The sequence below is a fragment of the Mandrillus leucophaeus genome, unplaced genomic scaffold (genome assembly GCF_000951045.1).
Source record: "Mandrillus leucophaeus isolate KB7577 unplaced genomic scaffold, Mleu.le_1.0 Scaffold1079, whole genome shotgun sequence".
Taxonomy (NCBI): Eukaryota; Metazoa; Chordata; class Mammalia; order Primates; family Cercopithecidae; genus Mandrillus; species Mandrillus leucophaeus.
In genome coordinates, this window is record NW_012098976.1 from 382,551 (window position 1) to 397,596 (window position 15,046).

The 15,046-nt window shown below is 33.5% G+C and overlaps 1 protein-coding gene across 1 annotated transcript in view; it reads left to right on the forward strand.

Moving 5' to 3' along the window:
- ERBB4 (erb-b2 receptor tyrosine kinase 4) overlaps nt 1-15,046 on the forward strand; it is a gene marked incomplete at its 5' end in the record, with an annotated part of 620,722 nt that overhangs the window by 288,455 nt on the left and 317,221 nt on the right. The window contains 2 exons of the mRNA XM_011986142.1: nt 1,532-1,686; nt 8,657-8,701. Coding sequence (XP_011841532.1) covers nt 1,532-1,686; nt 8,657-8,701 — 200 coding nt within the window. The remainder of the gene's footprint in view (nt 1-1,531; nt 1,687-8,656; nt 8,702-15,046) is intronic.

A 15,046-nucleotide genomic window follows, 5' to 3' on the forward strand; every position in this document is an offset into this window, starting at 1 on the left:
TAACTTAGTGTTAACTCCTGACTGCCAAATTCTCATTGTTTATAACTACAAATGTGATGGAATTGTCTGTCTGTATACTTACATATAAATATACTTAAATATAAATATATAAATATACTTAAATATACAATATATAAATATACTTAAATTTACTTAAATATACAATAAATATACTTATTTATTTGTCTTCAATGTGAACTGTAATGATTGTTGAACCCTATGGACATAGCCAGATTTTAGGGAGAAATGGGTGAGGGGAAGAAGTTCCAAACGGGAGTGGTCAAAGAGGAGAGGAATTTTAAGACAATATGGTGTCCAAAAAGGAGATGTAAAGTACATTTCAAGTAACTGTTGTTCACAACAGCTGAATGTATGAAAGCATCAGGGATGTCTTTTAAGAAAGATAGCATTACCAAAGTGTTCTAAATTTTCTTTGCTGTGATGATATACCCATTTCTAGTATGCTTACTACCCACTATACCAGATCCAAATCAGTTTTTATTCTATAAAATTCATATATGTTTTAGTTTTAACATCTTAATATTGTCATGACTTTTAGATATATTTTCATGTCACTTATTAATATTCTGCATATTAGAAAATTAATGTATATTATGAACATAAATATAGAGTGAGTTTGTTCTATTTGCATTTATTATACTCATATTTATATTATCTTCATCCTTTGATAAGTTTCTCCATGGAGTCTTTGTTTGTATGTATTTGCTTTATTATTATGGACTATTTTGCTCATCAAAATGTGCATTTATATGCCTTTCAGTATTGTTCTGTGATTTACTAAAATCCCTATAAATAGACATAATATGACTTTTAGTGTCTTCACAGTGGATATAAAATAAAGAAAAATCTAGAAATTATTTTTATTCACCTAAACTACCTAATTCCTGATAATGTTATCATAACAAATTTTAAAATTCATTTTATAAATAAAGTCATTGTACAACCAAAGGAAAGTTTACATCCTACTCTTATATAAAATTCAGTTTTAGTTAATTCCTATCATATCCTTTTTCTCATTAACTATTTAGTAAGAGTATTCACATATTCCCAGTGATGGTGATGAAATACCTCTAGGGAAATTGTGTTTTACTAAAAATTGCTGCACTATAATATTGCCAGAAATAAATCACAAGAAGAATATACTAACATCCTTTTGAGAAAGTCATTGGACAATTTTGCTGATCGAATTAAGTCACATTAGAGTCATGACATGGAAATCAGTTGGCCCAGGAACTGCTTATGTCGAAAAGGAAAATATTTTAAGAACAAATATATTATTATGGTGTTTTCACACATACAGGATATCAAAACTGAACTTGACGGATCTTCTTTGCACTGTTTGTACTACAAAAATTACATCCACATTTGTACTGCTGAAAATGTTCTCCAATTCTCTTAGAGGAAGATTTGCCACCTACTGAAGTCTCAGTAACTAAACCACATGAACACATTCCAGAGGAAATGACACCACTTTTCTTCTTTTTTTTTTTTTTTCTTTTTCACATTTCAGGGTCCTGACAACTGTACAAAGTGCTCCCATTTTAAAGATGGCCCAAACTGTGTGGAAAAATGTCCAGATGGCTTACAGGGGGCAAACAGTTTCATTTTCAAGTATGCTGATCCAGATCGGGAGTGCCATCCATGCCATCCAAACTGCACCCAAGGGTAAGCATCCTGGCTGGCCAAGGGCTCACCTGGTATGTGTTATCCACATGTACCTTTATCCCTGGTACCATCTCTGAAATGTAAACCATTCTCATAGAACTCTACTAATCCTTATATTTGAAATGCTGATTTTAAGAGAAATACTAAGAGAATGATTTAAGGAGTCAAGTTTGTACACTCTTAAATATTTGTGCTTAGCTTTTACCTGTAACCATTCTATTAACACTTTCATGAAACTAGTGTTGGGTATACTTTGGATGCAGTTTAGAAATTCTTGCAGATTACATTGGAGATTCAAGATCTCACAAAAGATATGACAATCATCATGCTTTTGAGGTTTGTGTTTATCAACTCTTTAACAGAAATTTTCTATTTCTGTTTCTTTGTTGTCACAATAAGCTTAAGGTGAGGATATTTCTCTTTGATAAATGCTACCTTAAATTACTCCTTCAAAAAAATATGAACAAAGGTAACAATGGCAGGGAAAAAGGGAACCTAGTGATATATGTATTTAAAAAAATAACGAGTACATTTTGTGAAAGTAACCTTGTTACAGGTAATCCTTTAGCCTTGAATTTCTTCGACTGATATAGGGCAATCTGAAGCTCGGTAAAATTTTTTTCCTGTTTTTCAAAAGAATACATTGTGCAATGAATAATAATTAGATTACCTTTGATATTGATAACAGTTGAATAACAAAGACACATTACAGAAAGAAGAAAAGCACTGAACTGTAAAAGAAATAATGTCATTCATTTAACAAATTCCAACAACTATTTCTTAAGAGATAACAAATCTATTTTAGTAAGGATTTTTCCTTTTCATTCCTCTGGAAGGTGAATAATTTGTAATTGAAAGCAGTGTTACATTTGCCATCCTCCTACTGACCATAAAGCCTTTTCTCCGTTGTGAATGCCCATAGGTGGGTGCACATACACATATAAACACACACACACAGAGACACACACACACATACACACACATTTGTAGTTGAGAATCAGCTTGGGTGCTTTATATCTGGCAGGAAAGTGTGAGATTCCATAAAGAGATGTTCTGCCAGATTAAGGGATAGCTGTTAGGGGATACTGAAGAAGTTAAGCAAGCGACATCATTTCCTGCCAAGAAAACATCAATTTGCAGATGTTGCTACAATTTCCTGCAGGTCAAGAAATAAGCTGAACTCACTCTGTGAAGTGGCAGATCCTCAAAAGGTAAAGTAATATTCTGCCATTCAAATTCAAATTCAGCTTCGAAGTGGTAATTGCCAACTCATTGATTCACACATAAGCACGTATACGTTTAGGGTGCTGAAATAGTCACATAGACACTTTGCTTCAAAGGAAACTAGAGGTAATAAACTGCTCCCCTTGTGAGTTTTTGGCACACTTGAGTTAAGAGTATTTCACAAAAAAACAACTGGTTCTGCTGGAGCAGAAGAAAGAGTCAGCAACAGAAAGAGAAAACTTGCCTGCTAAAATAATCCACAAGAGAATTTTATTGTTTTGCAGCTAAAATTAAACCAGTAAATTATTCAATATAATGTTGATGTCAACAGCTGTTGCCATTCAAAATGAGACCTTTTGCTGTTTTTGCAAATCTAATTACAACGAGGCCATTAGGGAAATGTAAGTGAGATCACAGAGCCATAGTCTGGATGCATGGCTGGTGTGTCTTTCACTCTGCCCTTTTAAATCATTATTATATAATAATAATAATAAACATATATAGTAGGAGGAAGTAGAAATATGAGGCAATGAAAAGAGATTCGTTTATGGTAGCAACAAAATCTCCATCTCAGTCAAAAGGAAGGATGAAAGTGTAATGGGGGGAAATCTCACCAGAGCATTTGGAAACTCCAAGTGAACAGAAAAAAAAGATGCCTTTAGCAATTTTCAGCTGCAGGATTAAGTTGAGACAGAATTTGAATATTGTGCTCCCTGGCGTCTTCCAAGGTAAATGCGTTCTCTAATGACTGACTTAATCCTAAAGGATTTTTGTTCCTGTTTTCATTTAGCTTTCTGCCATCCTGTTTTTAAAATACCTTCTATATTATCCAGATTCACTCACTTCATAAAAATGCTGTGGTTCTAGTCCTAGAGTATTCTAGTGCCAGGAATTCCGGAAGGATGTGATTCTTAAATTCCTAAATCTTCAGGTATACTCTATTTCAGTAGAACAGTGTGCTTTGAGATCTTTTACTGAAGCAATAAGGTGTTCTGTGCAGTCAGTCCCTTCTTTCCAAATTGAGCATATAGAGATAAGATATTTTCCTAGGAAAACCACAGGGGCAATGAGGATGATAGAGCAAGTGACTATTTTTATTCCTAAACACAGGTAATAATCGACCTATTAGTAAGTGTGAGCTCACCAGGCCAGTTCCACTTTGGAAAACAGCTTTTCTTTTATATGCCTATATGATGTCGGATAATTCAAGAACCAGGTTAATGAAAATATTCTTTCAAATCACATTTTTTAGAAGTAAAGTTCTTACTTTGAATACTGTTTAATGATTTTTCTGAAAATAAGTTATCTGTGTCAAATTTTAAAAGCACTTTTACCACTCTAAAAGTACATTAAATATAATGGCTCTAACAAGTTCTCTAGACACTTTCAAAATAGGTCATCTATTTAGCCCTTATAAGTAGATTCTCACTAATATCCATGGAAACAAGATTGTCTCTTCTTACCTTGACTAGAGAATTTTTATTTTAACAGCCTTTTCTTAGTTTATTCACTCTTCAACTTTGTTATATTGGGTATCTGCTCTGCATCACACACAGTGATAGGAAAATTCAGAAATGAACAAGATGCAGCTTTTGACCTCTGTGAACTCACAGTCCAGTAAATATATATTCTTTAATTTACATCCTCTGTTAGAGACCAGACCTTTCTCCACAGTATTTTGTAATGATGAGCAAGAATTTAAACCTTACGAATGATGTTCAGATTTGAAATTAGAAAGATAGAATATTTTTTAAAGATTTGTAAACTAAACTAATGTAATTAAATTGTGGTGAGTGCAAGAATAATTGTTTCCTCACTAATATCATTTGAGTATGTGCTCATTTAACGTCAGTTTAACTTTGGTTTTGCATCAAACCAAACCTGCATTTTAGACTTGGAATGAAATGGTTATTTTATATAATCTTTTAATGGAAAATTTTAAAAATTTCCTTCATTTTTATTTCAAAATGTAAAGATTTTATCAAAATATTGAAACTATGTTGGTTAAATGAGTACATCAAGGAACTTATAAGTCAGTATGTACTAACAAAGGTTAAACAGTTTAATATTCAGAACTTTAGATATGGTTTCGAAATTTGTTAATTAGACATGCTGTGTTTTATTTTTCTGATCTTTCTGTAAGTATTCTACTTTGAAAAGGTATTTTTTAATAATTCTATTATTCTAGATTTTGATTCAGTTATTTATTTGTGATTTTGGCTCTTCAAAAGTTTAGTGTTTCTGTTGTTCTATGATCTTACTGAATGGATGCAGATTGCATGTACTAATTAGTTGCTTACAGAAAATACAAAGGGTTGAAAAATAATATCTATATTTTAGTTTTCAGTGGCTTGTATTTAGAAAGGGTGGTGCCATTTCAGTCATATTCTTATTTTTCTTTGTCTTTCATTTTTTTCTTTCATTCTCAGTTTAAAAATAGGTTTGAATCTCAAATATCCTACACAATCACCTCAGCAACGTTTCTTGACTCTACATCCTGCTCCCTCAGTCCCTTCCCGCTATTTCCCCCGACTCTATTTTTCTATCTCCAATTTGCTTCTCAACAAAAACCTAAATTCTAGTGACCATGACAATGACAAGTAAAATTATCTTAAGAGTTATTTTACCAGACTTCTCTGCATTTCACACTGATGATCACCCCCTGCATTTTAGACTTGGAAAGAAATGGTTATTTTATATAGTCTTTTAATGGAAAATTTTAGAAATTTCCTTCATTTTTATTTCAAAATTTAAAGATTTTATCAAAATATCGAAACTATTTTGGTTAAATGAGTACATCAAGGAACTTATAAGTCATTATGTACTAACAAAGGTTTAAAGTTCTTTTCTGATTTGACTTCCATGAGACTACAGTTAATTGGTTTTACTCAATTATATTTTCCCACGCTTCTGGCACAAAGAACTCATCTTATGTCACACACTGTTGGGGTTCCTTGGGTTTCCATCTTCAGCCTCTGCTTTTCTCACTTTTTATATCTTCTTTAGCCATCTATTCACTTACATGGTTTCCACTTTCTCCTACATGCTATTTCAAGATTGATCATTCTACTCATGCCTTCTTTCCCCCTTAGCCACTCATCTTTCCAACTGCTGATAAACATTTCTATCTAGATGTAGGACAGCCATACTAAACCCTAGATACACATAACTGAAATGATCAACTAGTCATCCCCTAACACATACAGGAAGAAACATATTTGTCTTCTTGGATTCTCTCAATGATGGTACCACTATTAGCAAAGCTAGAAATGTAAGTCTTCTTTAACTCCTTTGATCCTTTCACTTTCATCAAATCAGGAATCAACTGCTCTTTTTTATTCCCTCTATCTTTTGAGGTATTTCTTGAATCTGTTCTTCTGCCTCTATCACAGTTACCATTTCCCTAGTTTAGTCCATCATCTCTTATATGGACTCAAATAGTCTTTGTGCCAAATGAGTCGGCCTGGCTGCCAGCTGACTAGTGTCCACAGGGCAAGGAGATTTATTGAAAATACTAATCTAGCAACTTCACTACTTCTTTAAAGCCCTACAGTGATTTTCTATTGATTGTTACTAAGCAAATATTTCTCAAAATCTGGCTCCCACCTAATGTTCTAACTTCTTTTTTCCCCCTTTCTATTGCCTCATATTTTGCTCTCCAACTACTAAGAATTATTTGTAGTTATTTTGCATATACGATACATTTCTTCAGGTCTGTGCTTTTGCTCCTGCAGAAACCACCGCCACCCCAACCCCAGCTCACATTAAATTTCAGCTTCCTACCTCCCACAAGAGGGTTACCATGCCCTTCTAGGGCGGCTCTAGGTGTCCCCCCTCCACACTACCCTGAACCGCTTTTTCATGTTTCTTACTACATTTATCACATGATTCAATACACAGCTGTTTATGCATCTGTCTCCTTCATTAACCTTCACTGAATTCAGAGATCATTGAGAATAGAAAAATATCGAATTCATCTTTTTTTCTCCCTCTAGCTCCTAGAATGCTAGGAACACTTAGTAGACATGTAACATAGGACTTTTTTAATGAATGAGAATCTTTCATATTCACACTTTTCCCTCAAGTTAAATTTTGGTTTTGGATTTTTTTTTTAATCTTTCAAGGGTTATTATAAAGATGGATTGGAAACTAGCCATAGCTTTTTAGATTCTCACTTGGAACTAATAAGTAGACTTTTAATTTTACAAAATGGTAATATGGTATAAAAATAATTTTCAAGAAGATAGAGCAGGAACGTATAAAAAAACAAGTTCTTTGGAATATAATGAAAAGAAAACTAAGACAAATCGGAAGCTTTTTTAGTAGTTAATTTCCCATTTTTAGAAATGATTTTGACTATAATACCAATTTAATTCTATGTACTCTAGATTTTTCCTTTTTAGTTGCTTTTTAAAAGACTTTTTATACAGGTGTATTCTATTTCTATAGGTTAAAATTTGTGCTACTCCAAACAAAAACAAAAACGAACCAATTTTTCAGCTAGCAGGAATGTTATAACAAATGTTTATGAGGCAAAGAGATGAGATAAGTGACTTAATTGTTATTATAGGTATGTTATATTAGTTCACCAATGTTTAGAGTTATTTAAATATATAATAGATAGAGTGGCCTTATACATAGGCACCTTCTTACATCATTATATGATGATCCTATCTTTAGCTTCTTTTTCAAATTTGAAAATTTAGAGTTTGGAAATACATGTAATCTTTATTACCAATGAAATAAGGCACTTCTATAAATCATAACCATAAAAAGGATATTGATAATGTTCTGGAGCTGTATGTCTTTGAGGGGAGAAAAGGAAAGGAAAAAGAGTTCAGGTGTATTGGAAGATGAAAGAAATAATACTTCTATGTTAGTTCAAAATGAAGTTCTAGGGACTGTACATTAAAATTCTGTGTACTTATGTAATTCCATTTAAATGTTAGTCTCAGTGTATTCTTTACTTATCTGAGTCTCAAAGGTAATTCATTTCCTTACAGAGTATTTCTTTATCTATTATTGTTTGAGTTCATTATTATGGTAGTTTAAAAACCTGTTTTTGTTTGCCTATTATGGCATTGCTACTTTAAAAGAGAGTGTCAAGATAAACTGCAGTATGGTGAAACCAGTTAATTTTCTTTTTAAATAAATTCATGTTTAAAGATAAGTATCTTTTAAAGACAGACACAACCAAGAACCAGAATAATCTGATTATGTAAAGTATCCATGAGAATAGCATTAAAGCATGTTGACTCATTTTCTGCCAAAATCAATCTTTAATGAGCATTGAGCATCAGGTTATTATATTATATTGAATTGCTCATGGTTTTCTTATTGATTTTTTTTATTTAAACTTAAGGCCTTTCGTAAGAAACCATACACATGAAAACAATTATAGTCACTGAAATATCAACTTATTTGTTGAGACATGTAATCATGTATGATGCATATTAGAAGTGATATTAAAGTATTAGAAGTGAGCTGTGTGTTTGGAAGTTATTCACAGAACCAATGTAATATTTCCTTTTACTGTGGGCATTTCTTTGCATTCCACTTGGTTGATAACAGCAATTCATTTATGTGTGTTCATCAAGAAAAAATCTTCTTGCTGGCTTGAAATTCATTGTGTTCCAGAATAGTCTAATAGTTATAAGAATTCAAGATAATCAATATTTGTTTTACTGATTTTTTAAATGACTAATTTTTCTCCCCTTGTATTTTTTTAAATTTGCATTTTCTGCAGGTGCATAGGCTCAAGTATTGAAGACTGCATCGGCCTGATGGATAGGTACTTGGTGTGCTTGCTTCCCATGTTCTTCCTCCAAGGCTCCATGTGTGAGCACTGGTGCATGTGTGTGCATGTCACTGTGGATGGAGAATGATGTTTTCTGTTCTGTAATTGCCTGCAGGTGTAATGGTCCCACTAGTCATGACTGCATTTACTACCCATGGACGGGCCATTCCACTTTACCACAACATGCTAGGTAACATCTACCATGTTTCCATTTTGTCGCTCAAATCCTTTCCTAGTTATAGTGAACAAAATGTACTAACCAGTGGGTTAAATTTTTAATATATTATAACTCATAATATATCTAATTAGAAAGTTTTGAAAGAGGCATAAAACACTTTCCTTCTCAAGCCAACTTTCCAACTTTCTTATCTTTTTCCTTCATTCATTGTGACACAAGAGTCCCAGTTAGTAATACCATCGATTTTTTTTTTTTTTTTTTTTTTTTTTGAGACTGAGTCTCACTCTGTTGCCCAGGCTGGAGTGCAATGGCATTGACTCACTGCAACCTCCGCCTCCCGGGTTCAAGTGATTCTCCTGCCTCAGCCTCCTGAGTAACTGGGATTACAGGTGCCCGTCACCATGCCTGGCTAATTTTTGTATTTTTAGTAGAGATGGGTTTTCACCATGTTGGCCAGGCTGTTCTCGAACTCCTGACCTCAGACAATCTGCCCACCTTGGCCTCCCAAAGTACTGGGATTACAGGCATGAGCCACTGTGCCCAGCCTTGATTTTTAATTCTTGTAGTGCAAACAGCATTTTGAGTTATTAATATATAACTTTAATAGAATATTTTTGCTCTTAATTCAATAGATGATTACAAAAATATTTATAAGGAAGGAATTTGCAAAAGTTGATCTATGCTTGTATTTATTATTTAATTCAATTTCTGATTTTATATTATTTTTGACTGGTTGGCATATTCCTAATTATAAGAATTAACATAAAGACAATACAGAAAATATTTTGTGCAGGTAAAAGTATAACTTGGAATTTAAAAACAAAACATAAGACTCATTTCCACACAAAAACCTATATACTAATGTTTGTAGTGGCTTTTTCATAACCACCAAAAACTGCAAACCACTCAAATGTTCTTCAGTTGTGACATATCTATATATTGTAACACTACTGAGCAATAGAATAGAAAGGAACAAACTGCTGATACACCCAACAACATGGATGGATCTCAAATAGATTGTACTAAGTGAAATAAACCAGACTTAAAAAAATACATACTGTATGATTCCATTCACATGGCATTCTGGAAAAGGTGAAACTATCAGGACAGAAATGTTGCCAAGAGCTGGAGACTGGGGTATAGGTTGACTGGAAAAGGGAAGGAGAGAATTTGAGGAGATAATGGAACTATGCTTCTATCTTGATCATGGTGATGGTTGTACAAAAGCATGTGCTTATCAAAAATTATAGAACTGTACATTTTACTGTATATAAATTATACCTCAATAAATCTGACTTTTAAAATATCTCATAAAACATTTCCTATATGAGAAAATAGTAACTTTACCATCTTATGTAGAGATATTGTTAGATTTGTTTACGAAACAAATTAATTACATCCTTTTGGGAGAGAGAAGGTAGTACTAAAGTTAACAAAATGTGAATTTTGGATGAAGTATTGCCTTTTAATGTAAACCCTTGTATTAAAGTATACATAGTGTAAAAGTACACAAAACATAATTTTAAAGCTCAGTGAATTTCCAAAAATGAAACATTTGTGTAGCCATTAACCAGATCAAGAAACAAGATGACAACAGTGCCCCAGAAGCTACCTTGTACCTCATTCCAAGGGTAGCCCCTGTCCTGAATTCTAACACCATAGTGCAGATTGCCTGGTTTTTCACTTTATGTAAATTTAGCCATACAGTGTGTATTCTATGCATCTGGCTTCTTTTGTGAAATATTATATTTATGAGATTCATCCGTGTCACTGAATTTAGTCATAATTTCTTCATGCATATGTTACTGACTTTACATGTTTTTAAAATAAATACATCATCTTAATATATCATTTTAATGAATAAAAAAATTAAATTCCAAAAAGAAAGTGAAGCATGTGCTAGAGTAAATTGATTTCTACAACAGTGGCTCTGTGACACTTGGGCACAATCAAGACTAGTTAGTATAGTTACTTAGAGCAAAGTAAAATTATGAAAACATTAGAGAGAGGGAGAGAATGCCTAAGATCTAAAGTATAGTTTCATAAACCAAGGTTCATCTTAGATTGTTCCTATATTTGTGAAAGAAATTTTCCTTCTTGAGACCTTGGTAGAGCAACTGCATTATCAGTTTGAACAGTTTTCACATTTGCTTTGATGATTTTCTTATAATTATGTAGTTATTCCAGTGGACTAGTTACGGGTAATATAGTACAGTGGTTAAGTGTTCCATCTTTAGAATCAGATTTTCTGAGTTCAGAGTCAGGCTCTACCATTTTTAGATGTGTGATGGTGGGTAAGTTCCTTAAATTATCTGAGTCTCACTTTCTTTATGCATAAAATGGGAATACTAATACAGTTCATAAATTGTAAGATTGAATGTGTCCTTAGAACAGTGCCTGGCTTAGAAATCACTCAATAAGTATTATTATTTATTATATTTCTATGTATCAAAAGTTCTCAAACCTTGGGGATGAGAGAACATGCTTCCCAGTGTGTATTTCACTGAAAGGAGAGCACTGATTTAAAGAGTCTCTAAAGTCACACGGGGAGCTTTGATGTGTGCCTAAAGCTCTTTTGATGGGCTCCTTGAAGGAAGAGAGAGCATTTCTCTCTCTTCACCTTCAGAATCTCGATTACAATGTTGGCCACTGATACTAACTGTGGTAGGTCATTGGCTGATATGTAGAGGTAGAGAAAAGGTTAAAACCACATTGATAGATCACTTGTTATCCTGAATGCTTGTAATTGAGGTTATTTAACTCAAAATCATAGTGTATCTTGTTTAGATTTAATATTTTCAAAATTTAAACAAAAGCATGATTGGAATTAATCCTCTTGCCTGCTTTGGTTTCCAGAACATATTCAGTCTGAGATTCCAGTAATCTCAGACTAAAACACCTAGTTCAGATTAGCTTTATCACAAATAGGTGACCATGACCAGTCACTGTTTATAGATAATACAGAAAGTACAGCCCATCATATTTAAGAAGAATCACCTGTAGCCCACAATATAGGTAAAAAGCAGGGGTTCTTGAATGTTTAGATTCAAATATTGGCTCTATCATGTTTTTTATCTGTAAAATGGGAAGTGTAATGATCATTTGGAAACTGAGAATTCTTATAACCCTTAAGATTGGTGGGAAGATTACATGAGATAATGCATACAGCTTTAGCCAGCATACAGAGTATATTCATTGGTGGTACTTACTGCTGCAGTTGAAATGTTGGCATAATAATCACTTTGAAAACCTCATAAAGTTAGTAATTTACATATCAACAAGGCATTAATCCAGTAGATTAGTGACTACAGGATTGATATATCAAAATTACTCAGGTTTTAAGCATTTCAATATTATACCAAACTTCTAACAACAATAATTTAAAATAATTCATAGCAATAGTTAATTGTTCCTTTTAGGAAACTCTAGATATATTTAATTAATGCCTATTTAGAACTTAAATATAATGCAATGCGACTCCATTCGTCAATTGCATTGACTTGTCAGAATCAATTGACTTGTCAGAATCAACTGACTTGTCAGGGGATGTTTATAAGAAAGTTTGAAATTTACATGAAGGATTTAGCCTGGATGCCTTGCAAAAGTGTATGATCATGGAACATTTTGATGCAGATTGGGTAAGACGTGAAAGTAACAAGTATCTGCTTTTTCAGGTCTTCAGTACTGCAAAAAATGCTTACCTCTCTGAGATGAGGTGGGTGTGTATTTCATTGAAAGGAGAGCACTAATTTAGTAATATTATTTTTAAATTTCATCATAGTTTTTCAAAGCATCTGTCAATTAATGTAAGTGAATTAATGTAAGTGAATCTTACATAATAGGAGGACAAAAACTACAAAGGAAAATAATTGTTTGGGGCAGGGTACGGTGGCTTATGCCTGTAATCCCAGCACTTTGGGAGGCCGAGGCAGGCAGATCACGAGGTCAGGAGATCGAGACAAGCCTGGCTAACACGTTGAAACCCCGTCTCTACTAAAAATACAAAAAATTAGCCGGGCATGCTGGAACATGCCTGTAGTCCCAGCTACTCAGGAGGCTGAGGCAGGAGAATCTTTTGAACCTGAGAGGCGGAGGTTGCAGTGAGTCATGATCATGCCCCTACACTCCAGCCTGGGTGAAAGAGCGAGACACTGTCCGCCTCCTCCCTCCTCTATGGAAAACAAAGAAAGTAATTGTTTTGAGTTTCTTAAACCATATTTTAACTGGCGGATTATCCAAATGTCTAGTTTCTTTTTAATCACAGAAAATTACATTGAGCATGTCGATGTGGCCATTACAAAGTATTTAGTGTTCATATTCCCATATTCCCTCCACCCCATTATACGGTATTCTGTTTCCTAAACCAGTGGGGGCAGGGCGGGAGCAGGGCCTGGGGGGAAGAAGATTTAAGTGAAAGCAGGTGAAATGTTTCCAGTCTTGATCAACTTTCATTTTCTACGCAATGTTATTCTTTCGCAAGCCTACAATTTATGAGTTGATTTCCACACTCCATTTATATTATTGGCTGCTGCTGGAATTTCTTTCAGGAAGATTTGATAAGATAGAATAGAATTTCTTTTTTACCTTTAGTCTCCTAGAATATGCTGCTTATAATGAAAATAATACTTGATATTTTAGAACCTCTCCCTACTTCCCTTACCTGAATTAAGTGCCTTAAAAATAGTATTTGCCTTTGGTGGTTTTCCTTTTCCCTCAATAATCCTATAAAAAAATATGTTTAGCAAGATTTTTTTTATTCTTTTCTGTATATTATTTATTTTAGCTTGCATACATGCTATTTTCATATAGATTCTGATGGAATAGAATATTTGCTTCTAATCCATTGTAGATTCTTGGTCAAATATATATCCAAAGGTTTTTTCGGTGGTTTGTTTGTTTGTTTGTTTGTTTCTTTTAATCTCAGTCTCCTATTAGGTCTGAAATTTGTTAATCTCAATAAGTCAAGTTTCTATCGGCAAAACATGTCTTTATGTTAGTTAGCAGTCCACATGTAAACTGACTAATAACTCTTTTCAAATTTGTGACATTATTAAAACAACTAGATATCAAGCATTTTTATCTAACTACTTGCTCTAAATCAATTATTCTAGGTGCTTCACAATATAAAATAAAGCCATTTAACTAAGTTCAACTATCTAAATCTCCTGTGGGCAGCTATTTGAAACATTTTATATTCTTGTCATATTTTAATGCCTGTGTCATACTTTTACTTTATGGTACAGAAGTTATTAACTAAGAGGTCACATAACAGTTTAATCCTTTAGCAGTGTGACCCACATGTGATATATGAGAGAGATGATATGATATTACTGGCACCACTTTCACAATTGGCACATTTTGTTTCCTTGTTTGTTTTGCCCCCAAGGAACTTAGTTCATAACTTATGTCCAAATCAAACAGTCAAAATCATCCATAGATGGTTACCTTAGATGAGTGGCAGTTGTATTATGATCCTGAAGTCCAATAAATAAAAGCACACAGCCCTTTATTATAAGTCTATCCTCAGTCCACCAAGTTCTGTATATTAAATTTACTTTTGAATTAAAAAGAGTTTGAAGAGGTGAAGGAGAGTGTGTGAATCTCTTCTATTCCACATGATTTTTTCCCCATTTCCCAGTACCCATCAAATACCAAGGTTATCACAGAATTATAAGGGAAGAACAAAAACATCTCAGCTCAGTTGTTAATTACTGCTCATACAGTTAAAGGGGTTACTTTAACAGAAGTAGTTAGTATTACAAAGTTGTAAAAGTGGCTTTTACATTGATAGCAAAATGCTCAGACATTGTTACCAAAGCTTCTAGAGACCCTAAAATGTCAATATTACACTCAAAGTCACTGAGTGACTTAAAGTATAATAAAACAGAACTTAAAGTATAATAAATAAATAAAACAAAACATAGTTCCACAGGTAAAATTACAGGCATGGCATAGCTGGGTTTTTTTCTTATCTTCTCACTAGACTGAAATCAAGGTGCTGTCTGGCCTGTGTTCTCATCTAGAGCTTGGAGTCCACTACCAAGTTCATTCAGGTTGTTGGCAGAGCCAAGTTGCTTGAAGTTGTAGGACTGAGGTTCCCAAGTTGTTGCTGATTCTTAGCCAGGACTGCACTCAGTTCCTTGCAGCCATACGTATTCGTT